Source organism: Setaria italica, chromosome I (assembly GCF_000263155.2).
Source record: "Setaria italica strain Yugu1 chromosome I, Setaria_italica_v2.0, whole genome shotgun sequence".
NCBI classification, from domain to species: domain Eukaryota; kingdom Viridiplantae; phylum Streptophyta; class Magnoliopsida; order Poales; family Poaceae; genus Setaria; species Setaria italica.
The window spans coordinates 36,210,044-36,237,990 of record NC_028450.1 but is presented as its reverse complement, the minus strand read 5'-3'; the positions used below and the strand labels follow the sequence as shown (position 1 = coordinate 36,237,990).

Sequence of the window (27,947 nt, the reverse complement as noted above, 5' to 3'; positions counted from 1 at the left end):
TATGCTCAAAGTAGTATCACATCGAACCAAATAAAAAATAAATATAATCTAAAATCAAATTGATCGCATTCAATATTAAATTCAAATATTTTTTTATTATAATGGTCATCTAAGTATTGTATAACTTTTTTGCTGAGGAATTTATTGACTTTTGGGTGTTAGTAGATATAGCTAATGGATTGACGTGCTATGTTCTTGATTTTCATAAAGTTTAAAGATAAAATTAGCAATGAATGAATAATTCAATCATGTTTTGCGAGATTATGAAGTGAAAACAAAGTTCAAAAAATAGTAGGCCTACCATAAATAAACGTAGTATAGAAAGTCTAGCTATTATTTTCATACATTGAGAAAAATAAATATATTTTACATTTTCAACTGCAAATAATAGAAAAAATCATCATCGATAATTCTTGAAAAAATGATCACGAGACCTACTTAGTGAACCGTGTGTCCTACCAAACAATATGTGGGTCCCACCTAATAGTACGTGGGTCCCAAATAAATAGTACGTGGGTCTCATATGAGTCCCACCGGAATCATGTGGATCCCACGTGGGATCAGGATGTACGAGGAGGCTTCAAAGCTAAGAACTTTAAGTATATATATATATTAGGCCTATACTTATTGTGAAAACCTAACATCACGTTAGTCTACCGTTTCTGGAATGTGTCGTACAGTGGCACCGAATGGAGTCATGCCAAATCGCCAACTATAATCCTGATGTACTAATCCTGACCAACAGAGAGTACCTAAGACCAATGGGAAGCCAGCGTTATCCACGACACTCACAAAAATTAATCATTCAATTATTCAAGGAAAAAAACAGTGTGCTACTAACAAAGAGTGTGAGGCAGAGATATGTTAGGCCAGACTCGTTATTCTTTCTGGAATTTCTGAAATTGGTCGGAAGCCACCCCATTCTTAGCTCGGCAAACTCACTCTCGTCATCACTTGCTTAGCAGAAGAAAAACAGGCACCGGACAAGAGGAAATTAAGAATGGCGCCAGCGTCGATCGTACTATATATCTCCTACACACGGCGTTGAGCTAGCAAATTTTGTTTGAATATTCATCGATTATTCCCGTCCTGTCCTTTGCTCCGATATTTAATCGCCTGGACCTCAACGGTGGTTCGCTGAAATAACACTCGCATCAGGAATTAAGGTCTAAATATTCTGGATTATACACGGCAGATGGGAAAATGTGGTAACGTGCGCGAATGAACATGTCAAAAACTTCAACATTTGCAACTCTAATTTCAAACACCCTATTACATCCGTGTGTACGTGTATGTATCAGATTCACATCTTCAGGCTCCATTTGGAACACATATAGCTTTTTTTTTTCCTTTTTGCTTCGATTATGTTTCGTCCCAAAACGGAGCCTCTAATGCCTATCTCCTGGCGCTGACGGTGCCGTAGTCCTCGACGGGCACGGAGTTGCGCTTGATGAACTCGAGGCAGTCGGCGATGGCCTGCGAGTAGAACGAGTTGGACCGCACGAACGGCGCCGCCCTCCGCGGCCCCTTGCTCGCTGCCGCCGCCGCCGCGTCCTTCCCGCCCCCGACGAGAACCCTTCTGCTGCTGCTCCGTCCGCAGGCGCCGTTGCCGCCGCCGCCGCCGCCCGAGGTCGAGAGCCTCCTGACGAGATGGCGCACGTAGCGGCCGACGAGGCCGAGGAACGTGAGAAACTCGGCCCGCAGCCGCCGCACGGAGAACCGGTTCCTCGGGCACAGCCGGAACCCCCTCGCCCCCGCCCGCCGCCACCGCCGGCCCTGCAGCCTCACGTAGCTCTCCTGCGTCTGCGACTGCAAAGAACCCATAAGCTGGAGCAGCTGGAGCTCACGCGGCGACGTCTCTGCTCTGAGCCTCTGACCTCTTCCTGGTCCTGTGTCTCGTGTCCGAGCAATGCGATGCGTGCGTGCGGCCGGTGGTGGTGCTGGTAGTCAAGTGGCCGGGGCAGGCGAGTGCCTACTACATATAGGGCGCGCTCGGGGCCAAGGGAACACGGCAGGAAGGTAGGTTTGAATCGGGCCTTTTTGCGAAAGTGACGGGGGATCCCGGGACACGATCACGCGACAGGATTAGCTTATGGGGCTAGCGCGATGGGGGTGCCGGGGCGAGCGCATTACGGACAAGCAAAAGCCGGGGACAGTGACCTGGCCGTGTAAAATGTGAATCGGGCTCGTGCAGACTGCCGTTCTGCCAAATCTGCCGCCGTCGCCTTCCGCGTAACTGGTTGGGTGATCGACGACCAACCCCTCTGCAGTATGCAGTGGGCGGTAGACAGTACAGAAGACATCTATGCGTGCGCCCTCCTTTTTGTATAGCTCCTTTTACGCGCCGGCAAGCACGCTACGTACGTAACTGCATCGCGTATTGAATAGTGCTTGCAGTTTGTTCGGTTGCGTGGTCAATGGAGCACTGTTCTGACAAAAAGTAAGGCGCTCAAGCTAACCATGGTGGACTACCAGTTACCTGGCAGAAGTTTGTTTGGTGGCTGACCAGCTAAGCTCGACTTAACTAGTGCTAACCATTGGGGATTTGTCACGAAATCGCTGGGCATACGGTATATGAGGACGTGGTTTTGTGCTGAGAAACAGGAGCGAGCTTGTTTCTTTGTACCGCCTGCCCTGCAGTGCAGCACCCTGGTGTCGACAAGCTAGATTCCCTTGCCTGATTGCCTCACGGATGAACTGGATATATTAGGAAGCTTATTAGCATCTGATGAAGTGGTGTGTGTGTACGGATACGCGATTTCCAGCTGGGTTTGCCCTTGTCCTGGCCGGTAAGCCAAATATCCTGGTGGGATCGCTCTGCTGCTGCCCCACACCGTCACGTATATTCTTGCTCAACGAATTTGACACCAAACTACACACGTCCGGTACCTGAAAATCGCCCTGATTGACATTCGACGCCCCCATTCTGGAATTTTCAAGCGCATGGCAAATCCTAGGCTAAATCAGCACTAGTCAAAACCGCAAATCTGTGAGGCCACGGCAGCGCCACCACGCCGCGGGGCCGCCCGGGCCAGCGTGGCCGCTCGCGCGACGGGAATTGTCACCGAACCGAAGGGTTGGAGAGGGTTAGGTGCGGCGAGGCCGGAACACATGGCGCCCGGCGCGCGACCGTGCCCCCACACGCAGAGGTGAGCGCGAGGGATTTCTTAACCCCGGGGGTCGACGACCACGACGCGCGGCCGAGACTTCTCACTCGGGGTCGCGCTGCTCGCCTGCTTCCTCTCCCAGACGCTGCGCCGGAATCTCGCGGCTCGGCACGACCGCGCGTGTCCCGGTGGCCACCTACGACCGCGCGGGCGCCCTCGCCCCCGTGTGAAGGGGACACGCCATCTCGGAGCCCGGGGACGAGGAAAAAAGGAGAAGCGAAGCGAACGGGGGACGCGTGCGGTGGTGGCGCCACGTTTGCCGTTCGTTCGCTGGGTCCGTGTGGGTTGTTGTCTCGTTAGATAGAAGAAGGTTTGTTAATGCGGAGCAAAGCATCACGTGTGTTTTGCGGGCACGTGGTGGTGTACGATTAACAATGACAGTTGTGGTTGGGGGACTTTGGTTCAACCGGCAGGTGATCTGGCCACTTAAGTAGAAGATGCTAGAACCTGCATCCCCGAACCATGTCTCAGCCTCTCAGGGAATGCTACTTGACAGAGTAACTAGCTAATCCGATAAAAAAGAGAGAAAACTAGCTTATGGTGAAATTAAATGTAACCTACTGAAATAGGAGAAGGCCATGACATGCGCATGCACAGTAACAGTAGAGCATCTGCGCTCTGCAGCGCTGAACTTGCTAGAGCGTTGTCCGTTGCAGTCGCCGACTTTTGCTGTTTGGCAAGCAGCGATGCCTATCGTTGGATACGGTCCGGCCCTCGAAGATGGGATTTCTTCAATCTTCATGAGCCGAAAATGCCGGGTAGTAATGTTTCGAAAGAAAAAATGCCGGGTAGTCTACTAAACTGTCTATCTACACTTTGGGCCTCCGGCAGAGTGCCAGCAGGCCATTAGCACACGGCGGACGCCCAAAAACGTTTCGGGCCGGTCGGGTGTCTACATGACCAAAAGAAAGTGAGGCCTCACATGCGCGGAAGCCCGATACTTCTCAAGAAAATTCCCTATACGCCGTTGAAAATTTAAATCATCCCTTCTATACCATTCAAATTTAAATATTCAGTGTTATTGGAAATTTAATTACATCCCTTGCGTGTCATTGCTGTCACATAAGAGCTAGATGTCTGTTAAGTGAACGTAGAAAAGACAATAATACCCTAGAAGAAAAAAGATGAACAGAAAAAGCAACACACGAATACATATGCATTGATCATACATGTTTATTGGTTCACTGATTTTTTTCTGAAACTAAATTGGTTCACCGATACACCGATCAAATCGAAACACATATCCAGAGAACAAGCACCCATCGACAGGCAAGCAAGTATCATTGATGTCCATACAAAGCATCCATTGATGAACTTTACGGAGTACCTTGCAGGAAGTTCAGAAGTTTCAGGGCGTTGCCATCCTCACACGTGCCGGGTAGATGCAGGCTGATGGCTCCACTGGATTGAGGGGCGCCCCTGCCTCCTGTTCCGAGGGCGCCGGCCGGAGAGCAGGTGCACTGCTCCAGGACGGAGGGCGCAGAAGTGAGGGCGGAGGCGGCGGGAGCGGACGACGAGATGCACCAATTCTTCAGGGTGGGCGGGATCGAGGAGCGCGTCCGCTCGAGCGAGGACGCCGTCCGCTGTTGGGCTCGTCGCCCCTTGCGCCGATTCTTTAGAGCGGTCGTCTGGGCGGCCGAGCAGCGGGACCGAGCGGAGGTGCGGGACGTGGCCGCGGATCGAGGATCCCCGCACGCGGGACCTTGGCGCCGCGCTCTGGCTCGATTGAGGGCCCGCGGCAGTGGCTCGACGCCGGTTGGGAAACTGCCGATTTGGGGGAAGAGGAGAGATGTGTTGCCGACGGTGTTCACTGTTCAGGATGAGGAGGGGTAAAATCGGGAAATCAGTGAATGATGGACACGATCTAACGGTGATACGGAACTTTTTCACGTCAAATTTATATGGTAACAGTACGTAAGGGATGAAATTAAATTTTCAATCGCACGTCACCTAAATTTTAATAGCATAAGATGAGTTAAATTTTTAATGGTATATATGGAATTTTTTCATACTTGTTTGGACAGGTCCACCAACACTTGTTGGGCTTGGCAGGAGGGATCTGTGTGTGCTCCTCCTGCCACGGGGGGCTACGTGCCTACGACCCACGGCCCTACTGATTTGTCTGCAAAGCGGAGCGTTGCGTTGCGTCATTCGTCTTCTCCAGTTTCGGCGACCATGGACGGCGGGGGTTCCCGGTTCGGAATTTTGGATTCTCCCGACTACGGTTGCACGGCAGGGTTTACCGGAGGCGGAGGAGGTGTGCTGCACCCTGCAGGCGGGTGCACTCGACCGCTATTAGCAATTAGCACCCTAATTGCTTCCGATCCCCCTCTCCTGCCTCGATTTTTTCAGTCACTGATCTCCATCCATGTTGTTAGGTTCCCCGAAGCACGACGTGCACAGCTTGGTGCCACGCCCCTCCGGTGTTCGCTGAATCTCCTCAGCGGGGCCCGTGCTTTACACCGAGGACTCCTTTCTCCGCTGGCTCGCCAGCACGGTCAGTCTCCTGTCCTCCTCCTCCCTCTTCGATCGATCATTGTTTATCTGTCAGCTTTCCGAAACAACCATTGTTTATCCTGTCCAGTTGCGCCTGCGGCCAGCATATGACAGTGTATGATTGTCCGTATCGACCGAACTCTGCACTCTGATGCTGGGCTGTCATACATAATTCTCTTGCAACCATACGGAATATGAATTCAGTGCATAGTACCACTGAAGCATGTTTATCTTATCTCTGCGTTTTGAGGTTGGTCCCGCACATGAGCCCGTTGACTTAAGTCTTTGCAACTTTGATTCCTTCAACTTTTTTTTGGCCACATTTAGCTACAAATTGACATCAACTTTTATAAATTCTGAATAGCCTTTCACCTATTGGTCAGTTGAGGTCAGTTGACTCAACTGCTCAGTTGTTAGTGACGACTTCCTTGTGAAGCATTAGGTGACGTACACTGCAAATTGGGTACGAGCTGTTAGCACAATACAAGCCCGTGAAAACTACTTTTAACTGGGATATCATGTATTCATGTAATGCACCAGCCAAATGCTATTGGGACATGCAAGATATCAGTGCTGGCATTTCACTCTAGAATAGTGACACTGGCACAATTCACAATTTTATTATGCTCGCAGCTCTTACATAACCTCACTGTTTTTCTGGTCAAAGTTGATTCGTTCAAAGTTGAATACACGTGCTTGCTCCCTACTCTCTTCTATACTTCCACTTGACTGTATTCATTTCTTTCAAAAGATAATGACGATGTACAAACCTATGTGACTCTATTTGTTCTCCCTAGCTCTTTTCAGCTAAAACAGATCGAATACCGTAGTCTCCATGTTTTTCAAATTTGCTTCTCACAGGCTCATCACCTCATATAAAGGAACATCTATTGCGTGTTCTAGGTAGTTTTTGTCTCTGTATTTAGCTTGTCTCTAATACCATCAGCCAATCTAAGGGAGCATTCTGGTGACACGTATCCGTACAACTTCGTATATTTAAATTATGCACCTTTTCTCTCAAAAAAGAAGAGACTAAAATCTTTTGCACATTCCATTTTATCTCTTGAAAGTTCTCTGATAATTTTTCTTTCAGGAAGCACCTCTCCCAATAAATATTTGTATGCTATCATAGCTGTAATTCTACTTGCAACAAAATGACTTGATAGTGATAGTATCGCTGAAACATTGTACCTTTATTGTTAGATGCCAAAAATACTATATGACTAGCCCTTGCTCAGCTAGGAGTCTAATGAGTCAAGTAGACATTATCATTTCTCAGAAACTTAAGTTGGCCTCATGGTGGGACCTTTTGTTCAATCGGTCTCCTCCTGCATTCGGCGAAACCAGATGAATCTCAATATAAGATTGTTAAATTTCTTTTAAGAATATTAGGCTTAAAATGCATATATATATATATATATATATATATATATATATATATATTATTGAACACAGGGAAAGTGTTAGGCCAAAATGATCTTTTCCATTCCACACTCCCACAAAGTGCAATTTGGGGTACATATAAGCCAACCATGGGTAGATGGCTTAGAAGCTAAGCAAAGCATCTGAAGAGAATCTAACTAGATAATAAGAGCATCTAAAGCAGTAACTGGTGATAAGGTGCACGTAGGCACAAACCACCCACGGATACTAGTGCTCACAGCCACTACTAACACATTATTTTATCAACATCGGGACTTAACTCTAACATTCTCCCCCTAAATCCTGAATGGCAAACGAACCATCCCAAGTCTGGTTCGGAGTTCTTGGAACTTACTCTTCCTGAGTGTTGATGTGGCTGCCTTGACGCTTCCTTCCTCCATGCAGCCGCTTCATGGAAGATAGGGTTCTTCGCCAGGGCTTGAGCAGACTTGCTATCTAGCATCCATCTACATCGCGGCGCGTCAGGCCGCGTGTCCCTCAGCCTTAGCGAAGGAGTGAGACTCGCCGTCATCACGCGTCAGGTGAAGCACAACCTCGAGGTCGTGATGTACCCATCCCGGCACTAGCTGGTTGCGAGAATGTCCGCCATGGTGTGGTACCGCAGTGGCTCGTCATCGTGGTACGCGTCGACACTATCCTCGTCGTGAGGGAGTGGAGTGGCGAACTCCAGCGAGCGGGGCTCATCGTGAGCCGGTGTTGACGAAGCAGTGCTCGGAGGAGCGACCGTCGGTGCTGGAGTGCGTGGCGTGGTTGGCTGTGGTGGTGGCGGTGGAGAGCTCGCCGCGCCCAGAGGAGTACTCGCCGGCGCTAGTGAAGAGCTTGCCATAGTAGGTGGAAACCCGGGGACTGGGGTAGCTACGCTTGGCAAAGAAGAGCTGCCCACTCCCCCAGCTCCCTCGAAGTGGACGTAGTCGCTGTACGTCGAACTCAAGCCACCGTCCACCATCTTACCCTACACCATCTCCTTGGTGCCGAGCTATGCCACCTTCGCATAGAGGACGTAGAGGTTGTTCTTCCCCTATCCACCTTGGCAAGGAGACGACGACGTCGATCCCAGATGCGGAGCACTTTGCTGTCGATCTCCACGCGTGACCCGTTCTCATCTAGCGGCCCGAGGCTGATGATCGAGTTCCTCAGCGTGGGAATGTAGTAGACACCGGTGAGGAGCCGGTGCTCGCCGATCTTGGTGACGAGTACAATAGAGCCGACGCCCTTGATCTCCATGGCCGAAGAGTCGCCGAACTTGACGGAGCCGCGCACGTCGACGTTCAAGTCGAAGAAGTACTCCCAGCGCTTGATCATGTGGTGTGTGGCACCACTATCCAGGAACCAGCCGTCAATCTTGTCGTCGTTGGTACTATCACCGAGGGAGACGTAGGCGCGTGGCTCGTCGAGGTGGAGGAGAGCCATCGCGGCCGGTGCTGCGGGAAAAAGCTCGATGGTCCCGTGAGCCAGGAAGAGAGCCTTGCGCCTCTACGGCGAGCGCAACGTGGGTCTGGCCGCGCCTCGGCTAGCGGCACTCCCTGGCCAAGTGGCAAATCCTGCCACAGTTGTGGCAGGTGTCATCTCGTGCGGCCTCGTGCTCGCTAGCGGCAGCACCCTCGGCGCCTCCTTGCGCCTTGCGCGGCTTGCCGCGCTTGCGGCCGCGTGTCGAGCCACCTCTCCTCGGTGAGGTGGAGTTGACCATCGATGATGATCTCCTCGCCAGAAGAAGGCTCGTCGTGGTCATCGATCGCCTTGAGCTGCCTCGTCAGCTCCTCGATTGACAACGATGAGAGGTCGAGTAGCGTCTCGATGGAGATAGCAAGCTGCGAGTACTTCTTCGGAATGACGCGTAGGAACTTTGCAACGGCTTTCTCCTCGTTGATCTCATCATCGCCGTACCGCTTCAGCCGTTGCATCAGGCTAGAGAGGTGAAGGGCGAAGTTGTCAACATCCTTGCCCGGCTCGAAAGCCAGACGATCCTACTCCTGCCGAAGCTTCTGCAGAGTGGACTTACGAGCGCGGGCGCTGCCAACTCGGGCCGCAGCAATAGCGTCCCAGGCGGCCTTGGAAGACCTCTTCCTCGAGAGGTTCCCCGCCATCTCCATCGGGACCGCGCGAGCTACGCCTCAAGCGTTCGCTGGTCCTCGTGGTTGTTGCCGTCGCTGTACTGGATTGTGTTCCACATCTCCCGCACCTGGAGTTTCGCCTTCATCACCAAGGACCATTGCATGTAGTTGGTCTTCGTCAACATGGGCCATGGCGTGCTGCCAACGGACTCCCGGCTGATGGTCTTCATGACCTTCGGGGGTTAGTGCTTGGAGTTGAGGTCGGACTCGTGGACGGAGCTGCTTCTGCTCCGAGGATGCCCGTCGTCCGTGCCTCGACACAGTTCCTAGACCCACAGGTCCACTCCTACGTTCTGCCGTCGATCTGCCTCCTCCAGCTCGGGACGGTCGCCCTGCGCCTCGCGCCTCAGCTGGTGCGTCGCCTCCACCTCGTCGCGGAGCCGGTCCGCCTCCAGACGCTGCTGGGTGGCGGCCACCGCTGCCGCCTGTGCCTCCTCTACGGCGAGGGTGGCTGCCTCAGCTGCGCATGCTGTCGCGGTCTCCATGGCCGCCGCGCGCGGTATTCGAGCCACAGCCGCCTCCCACTAATCGGCGTTGCGCAATGCTGCCGCGCGCCGCCACTGCCTCGTCCTCACGCCGCTCCTCCTCCTCGACCGCCGCCCAGCGGCGCCGCGCCCTGCTCGTGGCTGAGCGGTGGGAAGAGGTACGGGAGGAGCCCCTGGAGCTGGCCGTGAGTGTCGGCACCACGTCGGCCGGCGGTGGCGCGCCGACCACCAGAGCCATGGGGCTCGCGCTGCCTGCGTCACCCGCGACCAGCGGTCTCCTGGAGCCCACCATGGAAAGGAAGGGGTTGAGGGAGAGGGAGCTGCCCGTGCGCAGTTGCTCTGCTGCTGCCATCGATGCCCGCATGCGCCATGCTGCTCCGATCCGCGCTGAGCTTGAGCAGCAGCCGTCGCTGCTTTGCGCCGCCGCCCCTACAGCGCCTTCACCCGCGTCCGCGCACGCGTCACGCCGCTGCCCTTGCACAACTGCCTGCGCACCTCGCCCGCCGCCGCCTGTTCTCGATCCGCACCAACCCGTGTCCAATCCGGTCGCAGGAAGGGGTGGAGGAGGTCGGTAGCCGCCGAATGCGTCGGAACAGTAGCGCCGCCGCTGGCCTTGGTAGGCCCGGCCGGGTGCTAGGGTTTCGGGGGTCACAGGCAGAAACAGAGAAACTCGGGTACGGGGAGAGAGGAGAGAGGAGAGGGTAGGTGGGAAGGAAATTAGGCTCTAAATATCAATTGTTATTCCAAAATAATTTTTTCCATTCCACACTCCCACAAAGGGCAGTTTGGGGTACATATAGGCCCACCATGGGTAGGTGGCTTAGAAGCTAAGAAAAGCATCTAAAGAGCATCTAAAGCAGTAATTTGTGATACGGTGCACGTAGGCACGAACCACCTACGGATGCCAGTGCTCACATGCACTAAGTGCACACAAACACTACTAATACCTTATTCTATCACCATCAGAACTTAACTCTAACAGAAAGAAAGATGCTTTGTTATTCTAGTATGAAAAATTGACCTGCAAGGTGGTCTGTGGTGTGAAATATAGTATCACTTTGGAAAAAAGGACTAGTTGATACCTGATAGTTGATGAAGTAGTTAGCAGTCATCTAAATATGACTAGTTAGACTAAGCTGTCATTGCTGTATTCGCAAGGAAAACTGTCCCTTAAAAAATCCTAATACTCGACTATCTGATATATGTTCGATGCTTCTAGTAGTGTTAGATGTCTGCCAGCAAAGCACGTATCATTGATGTTGCACATTTGAGCTATTGATTCTTTTTTATGGAAAGAATATACAAATCTCCCATGTATTCTAGAACACAGTGTTAATGATTGTGTTGAATGGTAAATCATCTAGTAGTGTGTTTCCGATTTGTGTACAGGTACTTTGAGAAACCATGGAAACTCTATAGACATTTCCTGATATTAACTGAAGCTTGTCGTCTTAAACAAAAAGGAAAAAGAAATGTTTGCCTGGTAAACATGACTAGGCCGGTTGATTTTGATGTAAACAATCCTCCTGATTTTAGGGGCTTGCTTGTTGGTATTGAAAGTATGCTTGAGTAGACTAATTTTAAGCAATCGACGCAAGTCTGAGTTGGCACTGAATTATTATCATACAGTTGATAGACTTTAAATTGTTCTTTTGCTGTCATGCAGGAGCAAGGAAATGATTTCGGAGAGTCCATTTGTATAAAAGAAAAAGCAGCATCGTGAATTTTGGGCCGATGCTGAGTCATGAACAATCTGAAACATGATAAGCTTACAGAGATATTTGCTCAGGTCACCTAACCAACCAAAGGGATCTTTTCTACGTTATGGGAACCAAGGTACGTTTTACCCCTGATAGCAACCTTACTTTCAAATTAGTGCATGGTATGGATTTTGTCAGTAACAGATCTTTTCAGAGTTCCCTCGCAAAGAGTAGTTTCTCATATATCAGCGCTAAAAGAATTATGGTTAAATTCTTGTGCCTTTAACTAACCTCTATATTGATCCACTCTTTCCCCATACAAAGTAGCTTGCCAGCGTTTGGGCCTGCCTACACCCACAGTTGCGTTCTAGAAATAGTATCTGAAAAGGAAAATGGTATAAGTTCAGGCTAAACATGGTGGATTGCTTGTTGGTAGTGTGAAAACTGAAAACAGGGTCTGACGATGCTTTCTATACTGCTGTTTCTGCCACCGTCCATTCGTGCTTCGTCCTGCTTAAAGAAATGGTATGAAAGCTCAAGAAAACTGGATAAGCAAGCATCTGCCGTGAGCTACGTCAGATTGCAATTTTTTTTGTGCAGCTCCGCTGACGCAAGCCTGGTGCTCTGGGGACGCGCGCGCCCGGTGAGAGTAAACCTTGCGGGAAAACGCCACCCGCTGCAGGCTTCGCAGAAGGGTCCTTCCATGTAATTTTCCTTGCCCAGAAACGTTTCAGGTAACCAGTCACGGTCCAGTTCTCTGATGCTACCTTCGGTCAAGTCTACTTTAGCAACTAGCAGCATGGCATCTCGCTCGTTTTCGGAACAAGTTCCCAATTTGGGAGCGTTCAAGTTGAGATTTTACCATAAATACGTAACTGTAGCATTTCGTTTTGTATTTGTAAATTATTGTTCAAACATTGACTAATTAGGCTCAAAAGATACGTCTTGCAAAGTACAACAAAACTGTACAATTAGTTTTTTATTTCGTTTATATTTAGTACTCCATGCATATACCGAAAGTTTGATGTGATGGGAAATCTTCTTTTTGCATAGTATGAAAGTTGGGATTTTGAGGGGACTAAACAGACCCTTCGTCCACGACTCACGAGGGCTACAGAATGAACAGAAGGGTTAACGTCAAGCACCAGTGTATTTCCTGTTGTAGAAGCATCTATGCCGACAATTTAGGACTGGTTGCTGGGCAAATGAGGGGGGCGAATTTTGATCATCCGTCCATCCTTCCACTCCTGTACATCTCAACCCTTCATTTTCACTCGAACTCGCTTACCCCCGCGACCAAAAATTCGAAACGGCACCCTCAGGGGCGGGCCATTGCTTGCTCGTGGGACAGAACCTGCTCTGGCGTTGAGGTTCTACCAAGAGGGATGGTGAACGGGGAGGGTTTGACCGACGGCGGGGAATCCGCAGCGCAAGGCACGCACGGCACGGAGAGATGAGATGGGAATTCAACCATTTGACCGGGCCACCGGGGATTAGAATAAAGGTACAATTTTCCCATCTATTCCGCATGGGAACAAAAACATCGCTAAAGCACACCTGCACCCCTCTCGTGACGCAATATTTAATTTGGTGTGAAGGGAACAAACGGGGCCATTCGCCTGCCGGTGCTTTGCTTTTTTTTTCTCGCGCAAGCTTCTTCTCTGCCTCTGTTCTGTCCTTTGTATCGAACTCTGAAATGACCGCATGGAAATTACCTCTCGTGGTCCACCCGTTAATTCAGCAGCTCCATTTCACATCCGTGGGTGACAGGGGAAGTGAGGCGACGGACCGGCCTTCTGATTTGGTTCTCAGTTTCTGAATGTGGTCACTGTCTCGGTGGCCCAACTCCCAACTTTACCACTATGCAAAAAGAAGATTCTCCATCACATCAAACTTGCGGGGCATGCATGGAGTACTAAATGTAGACAAAATTAAAAACTAATTGCAAAGTTTTGTTGTACTTTGCGAGATGAATCTTTTGAGCCTAATTAGTCAATATTTGGACAATAATTCATAAATACAAACGAAACGCTACAGTGTGCTACAGTGTTGTAACAGTAATTTGGCACCTCCCAACTTTAGCAACTAAAAGACCTTATTTTGGTCTCGGGCCCTGTAAAGTCCACAACTGTTTCATGGGACTATTTTTGTCTGTCACCGGGTGAGATATAACACGGTTCCCACTTCACAATACTCTGATAACAGGTTAGGCGCGTCACTAGGGAGGCCATAGAGTTCTGGGAGCAGAGAACCTGATGTGGGGAATATGTGAATAAGATAAGCAAGATAACATCAAAAATACAGTTCCAAGGGAGGGAGGGACTCCATTGATAAGTTGAAGTCCGAACTGAGACGAGCCCCTTCTTGCCCTGCCCCCGGCACATCACCAATCGTCCCCTTCTCTCCGCACCTCGCCGTCCCCTCCGCCCGTCTTCTTTTGCAAGCTCGAGCCGATGGGGGGGCCTTCGCCCCGTGGCCGCCGCGCCACGACCAGCCTCGCGCTCCTCCTGCTCCTCGCGGGCGTCGCCGCCTGCCCCATCCCGGCTGTGCGCGCCCAGGCCACGGTGTTCACCGGGGACGTCAACGGCAGCGGCAGGGAGATCACCAGCTTCTCCTTCCCCGGGTTCGGGAATGAGCTGCAGAAGCTCAACAACCTGACGTTCACGGGCAACACCAGCCTCACCCAGCGCTCGCTGCAGATCACTCCGGACACGGGCAACAACCCCGGGAGCTTCCTCGTCAACCAGGCCGGCCACATCTTCTACTCGACGGAGTTCGTGCTCTGGGAGGACAACGCGTCCAACTCCACCGCCGACGGCCGGTACGTCGCCTCCTTCTCCACGGTGTTCAAGGCCAACCTCTTCCGCTCGAACAAGAGCCTCAAGGGAGAAGGGCTCGCGTTCGTCGTCGCGTCCGGCAAAGACGGCGGCCCGCCCCCCGGCAGCTACGGCGGCTACCTCGGCCTCACCAACGCCTCCACTGACGGCAACGCCACCAACGAGTTCGTGGCCGTGGAGCTGGACTCGGTGAAGCAGTCCTACGACCCGGACGACAACCACATCGGCCTCGACGTCAACAGCGTCCGCTCCACCGTCACCACCCCGCTCGCCCGTTTCGGCATCGAGCTCGCGCCCGTCCCCAACGCCACCAACGACGGCAGCATCTACCTCTGGATCGACTACAACGGCACGACGCGGCACATCTGGGTGTACATCGCGCCCGCGTCCGCGAACGCGAACATCAGGAAGCCGGCGACCCCCGTGCTCAACGCGTCGCTGGACCTCTCCACGATCCTCCTGGGAAAGAAGGGCTACTTCGGCTTCTCGGCGTCCACCGGCGTTGAGTACCAGCTCAACTGCGTGAACATGTGGAACATGACGGTGGAAGTGCTCCACGACGACAGCGCCCCCAAGAAGGCTCCGTTGTCCGGCTGGAAGCTCGGGGTGGCCATCGGCGCGCCGTGCGCCGCCGCGCTGGCGCTGGGGCTGCTCGCCGGCCTGTACTTCATGAAGAAGCGGAAGAAGGTCGGGGACGACCCGAGCTCGGTGTTCAACAACGCCACACTCCTGCGGAGCATCCCGGGCGTGCCCAAGGAGTTCGACTTCAAGGATCTGCGCAAGGGGACCGGCAACTTCGACGAGAAGATGAAGCTGGGGCAGGGCGGGTACGGCGTGGTGTACCGCGCCACCGTGCCCGGGAATAACGGGCAGAGCGTGGAGGTGGCCGTGAAGCAGTTCTCCGGCGCCAACACCAAGGGCCAGGAGGACTTCCTCGCCGAGCTCAGCATCATCAACCGCCTCCGCCACCGTAATCTCGTCAAGCTCGTCGGTGAGGAATTCTACGCCTCATGCCCTGCTCATTACATCCGATTTCTTTTAAAGTATTAACTTCTTACTATCATCATCTTTGTCTAATCTGCCGTGGCGTTCTTATCATCAGTGATGCCAAAAGTAGTCACATTTGAATCAATTTAGGTAGTGTCCAGGATATTTATTTCCAATATTCCATCAACCTCTTGTCTTCACTGCAAACGCCAATCCAAATCAGAATATCGGCACGGGGCTTAGCTTTCAACCTTTCACAATAATGCTGCGGACAAATGGTTCAGCGGGATGCTTAGCGCGGGGGTTTTCTGGTCTTACCCGTAATAGAGACAGCAACTTAGTCGTAAAATGCAGTGCTTTACGCACGTTGTTGTTACATGCTCGACAGCCATTTCCTTGGATCGTTGCGGCGTGAAAACGAAATCCTTCCAGGCTGTCGGTGTCGGATATGTGAAACGCAGCCTGTAAATGTGCACAGCGTCAGATTTTTCGTGCGCACCTGCATTTGGGGGTCACGATGCCAGGGGGCGACTATTTGAATTCGCATTAGTCTATTTGAATTCGCACACGTAGCCGGTGAGGATAAACAATGCTGTAGAACAGTTCGGTACCAGTTGGCGCCTGGCTACAGAAATAATCTAGGACTAATTCGTGGTGATGATTTGGGCTGTGTGCCTGTGTGTATCGTCTTAGGCCTGGTTTGGTTCCTCTTGCTTATTTTTAGCATCCGTCACATCGAATGTTTAGATACTAATTAGGAGTATTAAACGTAGACTATTTACAAAATCCATTACATAAGTGGAGGCTAAACGGCGAGACGAATCTATTAAGCCTAATTAGTCTATGATTTGACAATGTGTTGCTACAGCAAACATTTACTAATGATGGATTAATTAGGATTAATAGATTTGTCTCGCCGTTTAGCCTCCACTTATATAATGGGTTTTGTAAATAGTCTACGTTTAATACTCCTAATTAGTATGTAAACATTCGATGCGACACGTGCTAAGCAGAGCGAACCAAACGGCCCCCTTAGTTTGGGATTTAGTTTGGGATTTGCGATGATGATTGGATCAGGGGCAATGTGCTGGCATATTATAAGCCGGGATGACATTTTGACAACGCAAAATTTGACGTGGCTTGCCCACTCATGTTCGTTGGGAGAAAAATATTTGGTAGTTGTAGAACGGCGTGCCTGGCAAACACTCATCTGCCGGCTCTGACTTTTAACTGCTGAGCAGCCACCTGCGATTTTCTCCAACTCATCGTGCATAGTACTTCATGTTACGAAGCAACAAATGGACTGACAGTTTTGAATGTCACGTCTGCATAGGCTGGTGCCATGACAACGGCGTGCTGCTGCTGGTGTACGACTACATGCCCTACGGCAGCCTGGACCGTCACATCTTCGGCGGCAAGGACTCGCCGGGGCTGGACTGGAGGCAGCGCCACACCGTCGTGGCCGGCGTGGCGTCGGCGCTCAACTACCTCCACCACGAGTTCGACCAGACAGTGATCCACCGCGACATCAAGCCGTCCAACATCATGCTGGACTCCTCGTACCACGCCCGGCTCGGCGACTTCGGCCTGGCGCGCGCGCTCGAGTCCGACAAGACCTCCTACACCGACAAGATCGGCGTGCCGGGGACGCTGGGGTACATTGCGCCCGAGTGCTTCCACACGGGGCGCGCCACGCGGGAGTCGGACGTGTTCGGCTTCGGCGCCGTGATCCTGGAGGTGATCTGCGGCCGCCGCATCTCCTGCTGCAACCCGGCCGGCTGCAGCCAGCTGCTGGAGTGGGTGTGGAAGCTCCACGGCGCCGGGCGCGTGCTGGAGGCCGTCGACCCGCGGCTGGCGGGGGAGTACGACGAGGAGGAGGCCGAGCGGCTGCTGCTGCTGGGCCTGGCGTGCAGCCACCCCAACCCGCGGAAGCGGCCCACGGCGCAGACCATCCTGCAGAACCTGCAGACGCGCTCCGTGCCGCCGCTCCCCGTGCCCACGTCCAAGCCGGTGTTCATGTGGCCCGTGCCGCTCGTCGACGGGGAGGTGGTGGAGGAGGAGGGGGAGTACGGCGGCGAGGAGACGGCGGGGACGTCCATGTCGCACAGCGAGCTCACCAGCTCCGACGTGACATCGTCGTCGCACTACGCGTACGCGTCGTCGTCGGGGTACACCACCCAGAACTACCCGGTGAGCAGGGATGCGGCGGAGAGGGACGTGTCCACGGTTTGAGCGAGACGGGATCGAGCATGCAGCCGCCGGCAGGACGGGTCAATTGTGGCGGTGGCGCACGTGGGCGGGGATCAAGTTGAGCCCGGCACGGTCGGATTTGGCGCATCGACGAAGATTCGAAGGACGTGGAGCTGGTGGCAACGTGGCGAATGAATTGGAGACGATAAAAGGCGTCAAGAACGTGCAGGCGAAATCGCGGACAGGGTTTTCGTTATCAGAGAGCTTTTCCATTGTTACTTTGTGGTTAGTCAGTCCTTTTTGTCTGCAGTTGTTGCTTGGTTTGCTTCCGGGAAGCCATCACCTCTCTATGTAAATAGCCGTCGTCTCTGCGTGTCACTTTTGTCGGGCATTTTCACCATTAAGTGACCTATTATGTGCAGTCATATTTCCAGTACCAGCAGCAGCATGTTTCTTGCTTGCGTTGATTTTCGAGGATGTGCCATGCAGTAGCAGTGTCGGAGATAGGGAACGCATCATATTTCTCCGTTCTACTTTAATTTAATGCTATACCCGTCACTAAATATATGATGTTTATGACAACCTATTTAGTCCAATGGATGGAGGGAGTATAAAACTACTCTTGCGGGCAGGTTTGTCCTACCTTGCAACCGTTGCCGTTGGTCATCTTTTTATTAAAAAAAAACAGCTACAGTTAATGCTAGGCATGCGGAAAGTGTAAGCACACTAGCACGAGTGAGCAACGAGATTACAATGGTGCCTAGTGAGCACTCTCCCCACCCTTAAAAGAACCTCACTCTTGAAAAATTTAGGCTGATTACCAAAAGTATAAAATGGCCTTACTTGTAGTGGTGGAGACAAGAGTTAGACTTAGGGAATTAGAGGGCGTCTTGCTTCTTCTTGCTACTCCATTTTCACCCCTTCTTCTTCTTCTTGCTCCTTTGACCCCGATAGATTTTGTTGGAGAGCTCTCCAAATCTACCACTGGTTACTTGCCCTCAAATTATTAGCCGTGTTCATGCTAATTAAATATCACATACACCTACTCAAAGGGGTAACAATGACAAAGAATTATGTGACAAATTTTGAACCACATGATGACTTTCCCTTTAGGTTAAAGAGAGTGTCCAGTGAGCTAGTAAGCCCATTCTTCTCCTTGAAAGTAGAAACAATGCAGCTAGTTGTTGGTCTAATCTTGCTTTCCCTCTCATTCCGTACAATTCCGAGACGAGTGAAATACATGGTTGTCCTTAAACTTGTCATAAAGTATTATATAGGTTTATAAAATTTGAAAATGCATATTCATGTACTTAAACTTTTCAAATGTGTCATCTAGGGCCAAAGTTCCCAAAATATCCTTAAGCTGCTAGCGTGGCACACATTGACAAGTAAAAACCATAGGGTATTTTTAGCATTTTGTATCTATAAGACCTACCTTAATAAGTTTATGGACCCAGATGCATATTTTCATAGTTCTTACTTTTTCAGTCCTTGATTGACACTCTATTAACAAGATTAAGGACTGTCCGCATGTTTCACTCTTAAACGGAAGTCTTCAATGTTGCTTCGAGATGGGCCTAGCACTCTTTCCTGTGCTGTGACACTCAATGGGTTCAAAAGAGGCGGCTGTATGTGAATGGCAATGCAGATGGTTAACCAACGAGCGGCCCACGGCGCAGGCCATCCTGCAGACGCGTTCCGTGCCGCCGCTCCCCGACTCCCCGTGGCCACGTCCAAGCCGGTGTTCATGTGGCCCGTGCCGCTCGGTGCTCGCCGCCGGGGAGGAGGGGGACTACGGCGCGGACGTCCATGTCGCACAGCGAGGTCACCAGCCCCGACGTCACCTCGTCGTCGCACTACGCCTACGCGTCGTCGTCAGGGTACATACAGCACCCAGAACTTCCCGGTGAGCAGGGACGCGGCGGAGAGGTACGTGTCCACGGTTTAAGCGAGACGGGATCGAGCATGCAGCCGCCGGCTGGTCGAAGCGGCAGGACGGGTCAATGGTGGCGCGCGTGGGCGGGAACATCAAGTTGAGCGCGGTTCGGTCGTCGGACTTGACGCACCGATGAAGAGTCAGAGGCCATGGCCCATGGAGCTGGGGTGGCAACGTAGCGAATGAACCAAAGACAATAAAGACGTCCAAATGGTGCCCGCAGAAGTGGAAAACTGCTTGTACGGGTAAATATACCCACTATCTTAGATTTTGAATTATCAGGCAAAGTCATCGTCCTCTATATATCTTTGTAGAGATATATCTGTGTAGAGATATTTGATCTTTTCGATTCACTGTCCTACTCCTACGCTGCTAGCAGCCTCTGCTCATAATAAAGCAGCTACAGCGAGTAAGACATAAGATCAAGTTGACCTCAAGTCCTGGACTCAAGGCAGAAAGAGAGAAAAACTACCCTCCATTTCAAATTATAAATTATTCCAACTTTTTTGGAGAGTCAAACTATTTTATGTTTGACCAAAATTATAGAGAGGATCACAAAAATTTATGGCACCGAATACATATATTATGAAAATATATTTGATGAAGAAACTAATGACACTTATTTGATATCGTGAATGTTAGTACTTTACTATGTAAATTTAGTTAAATTTGAAATGCTTTAACACTCAAGAAAATTAAAATGACTTATAATTTGGAATGGATGGAGCAGTTAGTAGCTACCCATAGTGAGTATTCAGTAGAGCCCGCATCAACCCATTCAGCCATTCTTCTTCTTCTTTTGAGCTGAGAAGAACTCTGCCATTGCTCTCCCCTTCCATCATATTAGTTTCTTTTCTTTCTTTTTTAAATCAGTCCATCATACGTAGTTTCCCGAACAGACCAACAAAATTGCTGCAAAGATAGGCCTAACTGCGAGAGGGCAAAGCATCCTGCCAAACGCTTACTGTCAAATGGGCAACGGCTTTCGACTTTCGTTTCTGTCAACGGTTTTTCGAGAGAGAGAGAAGCGTAGGGGCTGGCTGACGTTGCCCATTTGACAGGATGAGAGAGATAGCGGTGATGGGCCTAACTGGGCTGGCGCTCAATGGGCTCAGAAGAGGCTTTGCTGCTAGAATTGAGCTCGCGAGTCCCGCGACCTGATCGTGGAAGGGCCAGCATGACAGCATCCGGGGAGTTCAGTTATGTTCAGGAAGCAAGCTGGCTGACACGCTAGTGTTGCTTGCTTAGCTTCATTGCAAACTGAAAAAACGCGTCTTCTTTCTTCAACGGGGGCTGAATGTGAATGGCAATGCAGAATCGCGGATGATGGTTAATCAACGAACGGTTGACTCCTGTTTTGAAGGCAATTCTGACGTGAGTACGTGACGATACAGTAGTAGTATGCCAGTACAGCACCGCGAGTCCGCGATATGATAGTGGAAGGGCCAGCATGGCAGCATCCACCGGTGTTCAGTCCCAGCCAACACTGACTGCCTATATACTGCATCAAACCCCAAGCGAGGCGAGGTGCCCAATGAGGCAATGAGTCGAGTATGGCCACGTTTGCACTTTGCAGCACGGAAAACCAGAAAAAAAAAACATGCGAAGCCAAACGGATGGGGACTGATCGTCGAAAGGATCCATGGGCCATGGGATGGGAGCGGGGGAGGCGCGCACCGGGGCCCAGCCCGCGGAAGCCGCCGTCACGTGCCGCGAAATGCCAACCGCTGCCAGTAGCCCAGTAGCCGTTGGGTCTGGCGACTCTGGGCTCTGGCCCCGCCGGGCACTAGCCGTGGCCGCAGATTCACCCTCCCTGACCCAGTGATTCCAGTGCAGTGCACCTGCCTGGCAGCTTCTCTCTGTTCGCGCCCACGTCGCGGCAGAGCGCTGAGGCCCGGAGGCATGGAGGGTGGAGGCCTCGCCAGTTCGCAGTCTGCCATGCAGCAGGATTACGATCGTGATCCTGGGCAGCCGAAGCGCCTGTCGGTCCGTATCTGATGGGCCGCGTCGCGATCGATCCGGTCGCGTCAGGCTGGTTCCACTTCCACACGCGCTCCAGCCTCCAGCTTGCGCTTAGAGCCTTTGGCACCATGCCACAATGACTCCGTGAGTTCATGACAGCTAAACGCCTCCTCTCTTCTCCCCACTTGAAGACAGAGGCTGGCTACATTCGCTTCCTTCTCTGTCGTTATAACAGGACGCGCAAACCGTGGTTGGTGAGGCATCGAACATTCGGATTTACAGCAATACAGCATGCTCCTCTCTCTGTTGCTTTCCATTCTCCCTTGTATAGCAGATTAGCAGCGGTTGATGGCCCCGTCACCTCTCTTTTCCTACCGCAGGACATGAGCGTGACGTTTCTCGTCTCTTTAATTTGCCACCTCAAGCGGGAGTAGCTGGCTTCAATTCAAGGATAGCAACCATCGAACTAAATATACCTGTAAAAACTGCAGCGCCAAATTAAAACTTTACGAGGTCCATTGCGTGTGAAACTTGCGTCTCAGCCCAGTTTTTATTTGTTCTTTAACCACTTGATGCTTGCTGTTCATTTCAGTCACGTGCCATTGGCGCCTCTGTGGCAAATACTATTCCTAGTTCACACGGTGTCTTCGGGGTGTTTGGATCTTTAGTCCAGACTAAAATTCATGTCACATCGAATGTTTGGAGGCTAATTAGAAAGACTAAATATGAGTTAATTATAAAACTAATTACACAGATGGAGACTAATTCACGAGACGAATCTATTAAGCCTAACTAATCCATCATTAGCACATGTAAACTGTAGCATCACATTGTCAAATTATGAACTAATTAGGCTTAATAGATACGTCACACAAATTAGTCTCCATCTGTGCAATTGGTTTTGTAATTAGTGTATGTTTAATACTCCTAATTAGTATCTAAACATTCGATGTGATAGGAATTTTAGGAGTGACAACCAAACACCCCCTTCGTTTATGGCATTGCAATGCTCTTCAGAGCAGTCAGAGGATATAGTCCTCTTGTCTAAACAAAGGAAAAAATGTGAATTCATGGAGCCATTAATAACAAAGGGAAACTTACAGACTGGGCCATGGCCGTCCCATGCTGGTGCACGGGTTCGCAGGCTGCTGCTAACCGACAATGTGCAGCTCTAGCTACGAATCTATCACCGGCAAGTGGGATGCATTACTCTAGCTAGCCTCTCGCCGGCTTTCCTTGACCAACAACGGAACGTACAGCGCAGATGCAGAGCTAGATTCCTCGAATGGTTTCTCCCTTAGGGACTTGGACCCCACACCATACGTCCCTGTCGACATGGACGCCGAAACCACCGTATCACCTGGTAGATCTATCATCTACGGCGGAGCTCATCCTTTACTCACACGTCCATCTCTCTACATTTCTAGGCCGCCGCGCAACGGTTGTCAGTCGTGCATAGAGGAAAAAAAACACATGTGTTTCGTCAGTCACATAGACCACGATGGCACGATTAGATCGGTGCGGTTGCATATGAAGTTACCAGTGTGCACTAATTACTAGTAGCAGCAATAATTATATACGCAGAGATCAGACGGGCGGGGTATTGTTTGTTTGCCATGTGCTATCGAAGTTGGGTGATAGCTGTAGTTTGAACTCTGCACACGGGAGCGGCGGGATCCGGCATTCCAGCTCCGAGAACGCGATGGCGAGGGGGGTTTGCTAATTAGCGCGCGCCACGAGGCTTCGCAATAAGCGATTTCGGACATATATTTATGGCAAGCTGCTGTTTTGTCGGACCGCTCCCCTCTTTCTGTTTGTGAATCATCGGTGTTCCCCTCTCGTACAAATTTGCATACAATGTTTAAACAGATTTGTAGACAACTATCTCAAGAAATTTATAAAAAAAATTGGAGAAGAAGGTTTGGAAACAAACATTGAGGTCAGAACTTTAAAGAAAAAATTAACACACAAAAATTTGGGGACAAAAAATAGGAATAAAAGTTGAAACAAAAAGTTATATACAAAACTTTGGAACAAAAATTTTCGAACAAAAGTTATATCAAAGGGGAAAAGAAAAGATGAAAAATCCAGCAAAGACTCCGACGATCCGACCGCCGCTGCGTGCTGGCCGCTCCCGTCGCGGCTCCTACGACGCCCACCACCATGAGCTGCGCTCTCCCTCTCCCAACACCACCCGTGGGCACCGCTCCTGATGCACCCTCCCACTCCCATCATTGCTCCAACCATGCTTGTTGCCACTCCTGCCGTGCCCATCGCCGCGAGTTGTGCCTACGCATGCAACTGTCGCAGCTGCCAGCCTGCCGCACTGGGAGCTCGCTGCGCCGTAGCCCCTAGCAGGCCACCTACTCCCACACTCTCCCCCCTCCTCAACACCTTCTCAAGCTCGGTGATTTCATCAATAGATCTAGATCAGGTGAGGGAGGAGAAACGAGGAAGAGAATAAGAAGGATGCAGACACACAGTTAGCCAGCCGTGTGAATGGGGAAAGAGGATAAGTATGTGGAATAGTTGTGGATCCGTTCACATGGAAGGTCAGAAAGGTGGGTAGCGGTGGACGCGGTCCAAGATCGAGCGTCAAGACGCTCGCGTGCCTAGTTTGGCTTTGCGTAGTGAGGGGCATCTGGTGCGAACTCTACCGGATCAGGTGATGCAATGACGGGCGGATACTTGGTACTCCATCCGTTTATCTATACCTAATATTAAAGAGAGGATGTTTCTTTCAATCCTTCAACCGTCTCAAGTTTTGTGAAATCAACCCGCACTCCTGTTCAACCCCTTTCAATCCTTCAACCGTCGTGGTAATTTTACGAAAACCCCCCTCAAGTTTTGTGAAATCAACCCGCACTCCTGTTCAACCCGCAATCCAAATTTTCAAGAGATGGGAGCTCGGGTGGAAAAAGGAGGGAAGGGAGGGGGTTAAGGCGAACAAGCTTCTCCTTTCCTCCATCTCTCCCCCTCGTGTCCGCCGCCTGCGCTCCCTCATCCGCGCCCCCGGACCCCGCCCCGAGCCTCAACAGGGAGGCTGGTCGATCCCCTCTGCTCCCCGCGCCGCACTTTCCTCCTACCTTGGGCGCGTCGCCTCTGTTGCCGCTGCCCCGTGCCCCTGCCCCCGTCGCGACTGTGGAGAGGGGGAAGAGGGAGAGTGTGAAGGGAGGTCCTCTCCCCTCCTCACCTTGGCGAAGGAGGTGCCGGCAAGAGGCAAGGCAGGGGCGGCGTCGAGCAGCAGCTGGCGGCGATTGAAGGAGGAATTTAAGGGAGGGAGTCCCTTGACAGTGCGGCCGGTACCCGGGACTGGCGGGGGCGAGCTCCCCAGGTTGGCAGGGGTGATGTCCCGAGCAGTGCGACTTGGACTTACGGCCAGCGGGGGCGAGGTCCCCGAACGGAGCGGCTAGGGCCCGACGCCGGCGGGGGTAAGGTCTCGGGTGGCCACGAGATCTGCCCGCCGGCGAGATCTGCCCATCGGCGGTGGGCGCGCGGTGCACGGGCCGTGACCGCGACGCGCGAGTGGGGGTCAGCGCTCTCAGTCAGCTGGCCGGGCACCAGAAAGCGGGCGCGCAGCCATGCGCGTGAGCACACGCGACACCTGCACGCGTCAGTGACCGCGGCGGGCTGGGGCCCTGGGGGCATCGCTGCCTGGTGCAGCTGTGACTGAGAGCGGTCGGGGCGCGTGAGGGGAGCCATCCCTGCCCGCGTGGTCGGCCGCTGGCCACGGCCTGCTATGTGTATTTGTAGTTGGCACCTTGTCACAGTAACTATAGATGCCGACCCAGGTGAAGCGACTTCTTTCATTGATGGAGTTTATGATGGATATCAAAATGGGCTGCCATTGCCAACAATTAACGGTATTTGGGAACCTGGGACCGATATTTGGGTTGGTGCTCGGCCACCCATAGACTTAGATGCCTTTGGTAGGTCAGATAGTGAAGGTTCAGACTCAAAGATGCAGATCATGGATGCTTTTCTATGGGGAAGATGCCTCAGTGAAGATGAGGTTGTTGCATTGCATACAACCATTTCACCTGCCGAGCATGGCTTTTTTGACCTTGGAGCTGGTGATGCTTGGCATGGAAGCTATTCTGCAAGGGTATTGATTTTACCTGGAACTTATGTACTTTCAGTGTTTTGTGATGTCCTGAATTGGGAGGGAATATGAAACTGAATGTGACTTTCTAATTTACTGTTTCATCTAGGTGGATGATTGGGAAAGTGAAGAGGCTTATGAGCTATATGATCAAGGGGATGTCGAATGGGATGGGCAGTACTCAAATGGTAGGAAACGCCCGGTACATGATGCTGTAGCTATTGACATTGACTCCTTTGCTAGGAGACCCAAGAAAACCAAGGTTTGAGACACTAGACGAAGTCAACCAGCGTATGATGTCTGTTGAAAGGGCTGTCAGGGATGCTCTTGTTGCTAAAGGAGAGAGAAACTTTACTGATCAAGAGTTCCCTCCAGATGATCGTTCTTTATTTGCAGATCCAACGGATCCACCTCTGAAATTGCATGTATTCCATGTGCACAGCTCTTGCACTTGTGTGGAAAAATATTGGTTGAGTTACTGACACATTAATTTATGGGTATGGGTTGTTTCTAAGTGGATGAGGCCTTCGGACATAGCAAAGGAGATATCTATCAATTCTCAGCCATGCTTGTTTTCTGGTTCTGTGAATTCCTCACATGTGTGTCAGGTATAAGGATTTTGTTTTCTGCTTCTGTGCAGCCAGAATTGTTGTCAAGTAATTTAAGGCACGATCATTTATACCTGATTGGTATCAATTTACCGAATTGTTCTTTTTTAGGGTCGGTTGGGAGACTGTTGGTTCCTAAGTGCAGTCGCAGTTTTAACTGAGGCGTCCGGTATATCAGAAGTTATAATAATCCCTGAGTACAATGAAGAAGGGATTTACACTGTCAGATTCTGCATTCAGGTATCTAATATCCAATGATTTAAACCATTTGACTGATAAATATTTGTTCACTTGGGTTGTTCGTTTCCATTACATATTAGCCTTGCATCATTTGGTTGCTATGGTATCCAGGAAGGTTCAGTTGATTCATTCTGCAAAGTTTATAATATAGTTATCACAAAAATGTTAGACCACAGAATCATGACGGCATTGGTAACACATACTTTACTATATTGGAAAAAATTAATTATTTTATCAGAAGTAGTTCACCAGTCTGCAATATTTAGTGGAGATATGCCGGGGTCATATCTTGAATGCGCACTGCTTTATGGAGATGAAATAGTAGCTTAGTTATACACTTACACTTGACCCCTCCATTGTCAGTATGTTACTAATTGACTCCCCCACATATTTTATGGCCCTTCTCTGGCTCCCAATAGTGCCGTGAGCCAGAAAAAAAATATAAATCTACAGGATGGCTACGAGCTTAGAAAGCGAATTTTGGGACAACTACTAACATACAAAGACAATGAATGTAAATACAATATACCCTCCGGTGTCCTGGACTTCATAAGTTGTATCTGCAATACTCAAGAGTGAAAAGAAAGAGGGTGATGTCAATATGAGTGTATCAAAAGAAGCTTAAAACATTCAAATGATGAAGATAAATTGTATCAAATCATAGTCCCTATTATACTTATGTGATTAGTACAATTTATTTGAGTTGCCTCTTGTACCATGTCTTGATCCAAGTGTGCGAGCATGTGTGTCACTGCACGCCAATGGCATGTTGTCATTGTGATTTGTCAGATATAATCCATTTCATGTGTAGAGTCCATCATGAAATGTGGCCTGATGGAGAAACATTTTTTATGGTTCTTTTATGAATAGTTATGTTAATTTCATGATGTCTATCTAATGGAAAATAGATTTATAAAGACTTGTGACTTTTTGTGCTATCATTGACCTGGAGATTTGATCTCGAGAGAGGCAATTTTAAAGAAGCTGGACTCTCATCATGGTCTCAGAGTTAGATGGCAAATTAAACACGGAGGCTGAGACATTAGCTATATCCTCGTAATTTCAGAGAATTGGATGCTAAATCTAACAATGTAACGAGCTAGGTTTTCTTGTTTGATTTTTCAATCTGGATTCAAAGCGGAGCAGCTAACCTAGCTATACTTAAAGTGAAAATCCGCTGAAGCAATATTAGCTGTTGCGCCGGCGATGGAACATGTCCTCTTTGCACAGTCCATGCGCATCGCCTATCAGATTAACTGGGACATGGTCCTCGACGTGCTGGTGACCGGCTTCACAGTCGCGAGGACAAGGTACACCGGCTACACAAGAGCCCGTGCGTCCGTTGCTGGGACTCCAACCCAATGTCGCTGCACCCGAGCCACCGCAGCAGCCGGAAAGGAAACGGACTGCAATATACCAATATACAACCTACGAAATGAGAACCTCTAAAAAAATTATAAAAGCGACAACATCAATATAGACACTAAGCAACCATACTGTTTTTAAAAAAAACATAAATAACCATACAAGAATAATAAGCTGAGAAACCCGTAGCAACGCACGGGCATTTCTACTAGTCTTTATAAGGCACACAAGATTCAAACTTTACAATTTTTATAAATAATTTAGCAATATTTTTTATTTTTATAATATAAACTTTAGATTCGTAATCAAATGTAATCT

At 50.5% G+C, this 27,947-nt stretch overlaps 2 protein-coding genes and 1 long non-coding RNA gene across 4 annotated transcripts; 2 read left to right on the top strand and 1 right to left on the bottom strand.

Moving 5' to 3' along the window:
- Nucleotides 1–1,154: 1,154 nt before the first annotated feature.
- Nucleotides 1,155–1,932, bottom strand: LOC101776254. The gene has a single exon (XM_004953613.3). The coding sequence runs from the start codon at nucleotides 1,822–1,824 to the stop codon at nucleotides 1,396–1,398; it is 429 nt and encodes a 142-aa protein (XP_004953670.1). The 5' UTR covers nucleotides 1,825–1,932; the 3' UTR covers nucleotides 1,155–1,395.
- An 11,540-nt stretch (nucleotides 1,933–13,472) lies between these two features.
- Nucleotides 13,473–17,883, top strand: LOC101775851 (probable L-type lectin-domain containing receptor kinase S.5). Its single transcript, XM_004953612.3, has 2 exons — nucleotides 13,473–15,230; nucleotides 16,560–17,883. The coding sequence occupies exons 1-2, from the start codon at nucleotides 13,856–13,858 to the stop codon at nucleotides 17,456–17,458; spliced, it is 2,274 nt and encodes a 757-aa protein (XP_004953669.1). The 5' UTR covers nucleotides 13,473–13,855; the 3' UTR covers nucleotides 17,459–17,883.
- Nucleotides 17,884–24,236: 6,353 nt separating this feature from the next.
- Nucleotides 24,237–27,148, top strand: LOC101775575. 2 transcript variants are annotated; one of them, XR_214544.3, is made up of 4 exons: nucleotides 24,237–25,419; nucleotides 25,526–26,024; nucleotides 26,136–26,264; nucleotides 26,684–27,148. It is a non-coding gene; the product is annotated as an uncharacterized LOC101775575 (long non-coding RNA). The 2 variants fall into 2 exon arrangements; XR_001163316.2 differs by having other exon boundaries at nucleotides 24,242–25,419; nucleotides 26,136–27,148.
- Nucleotides 27,149–27,947: the final 799 nt, after the last annotated feature.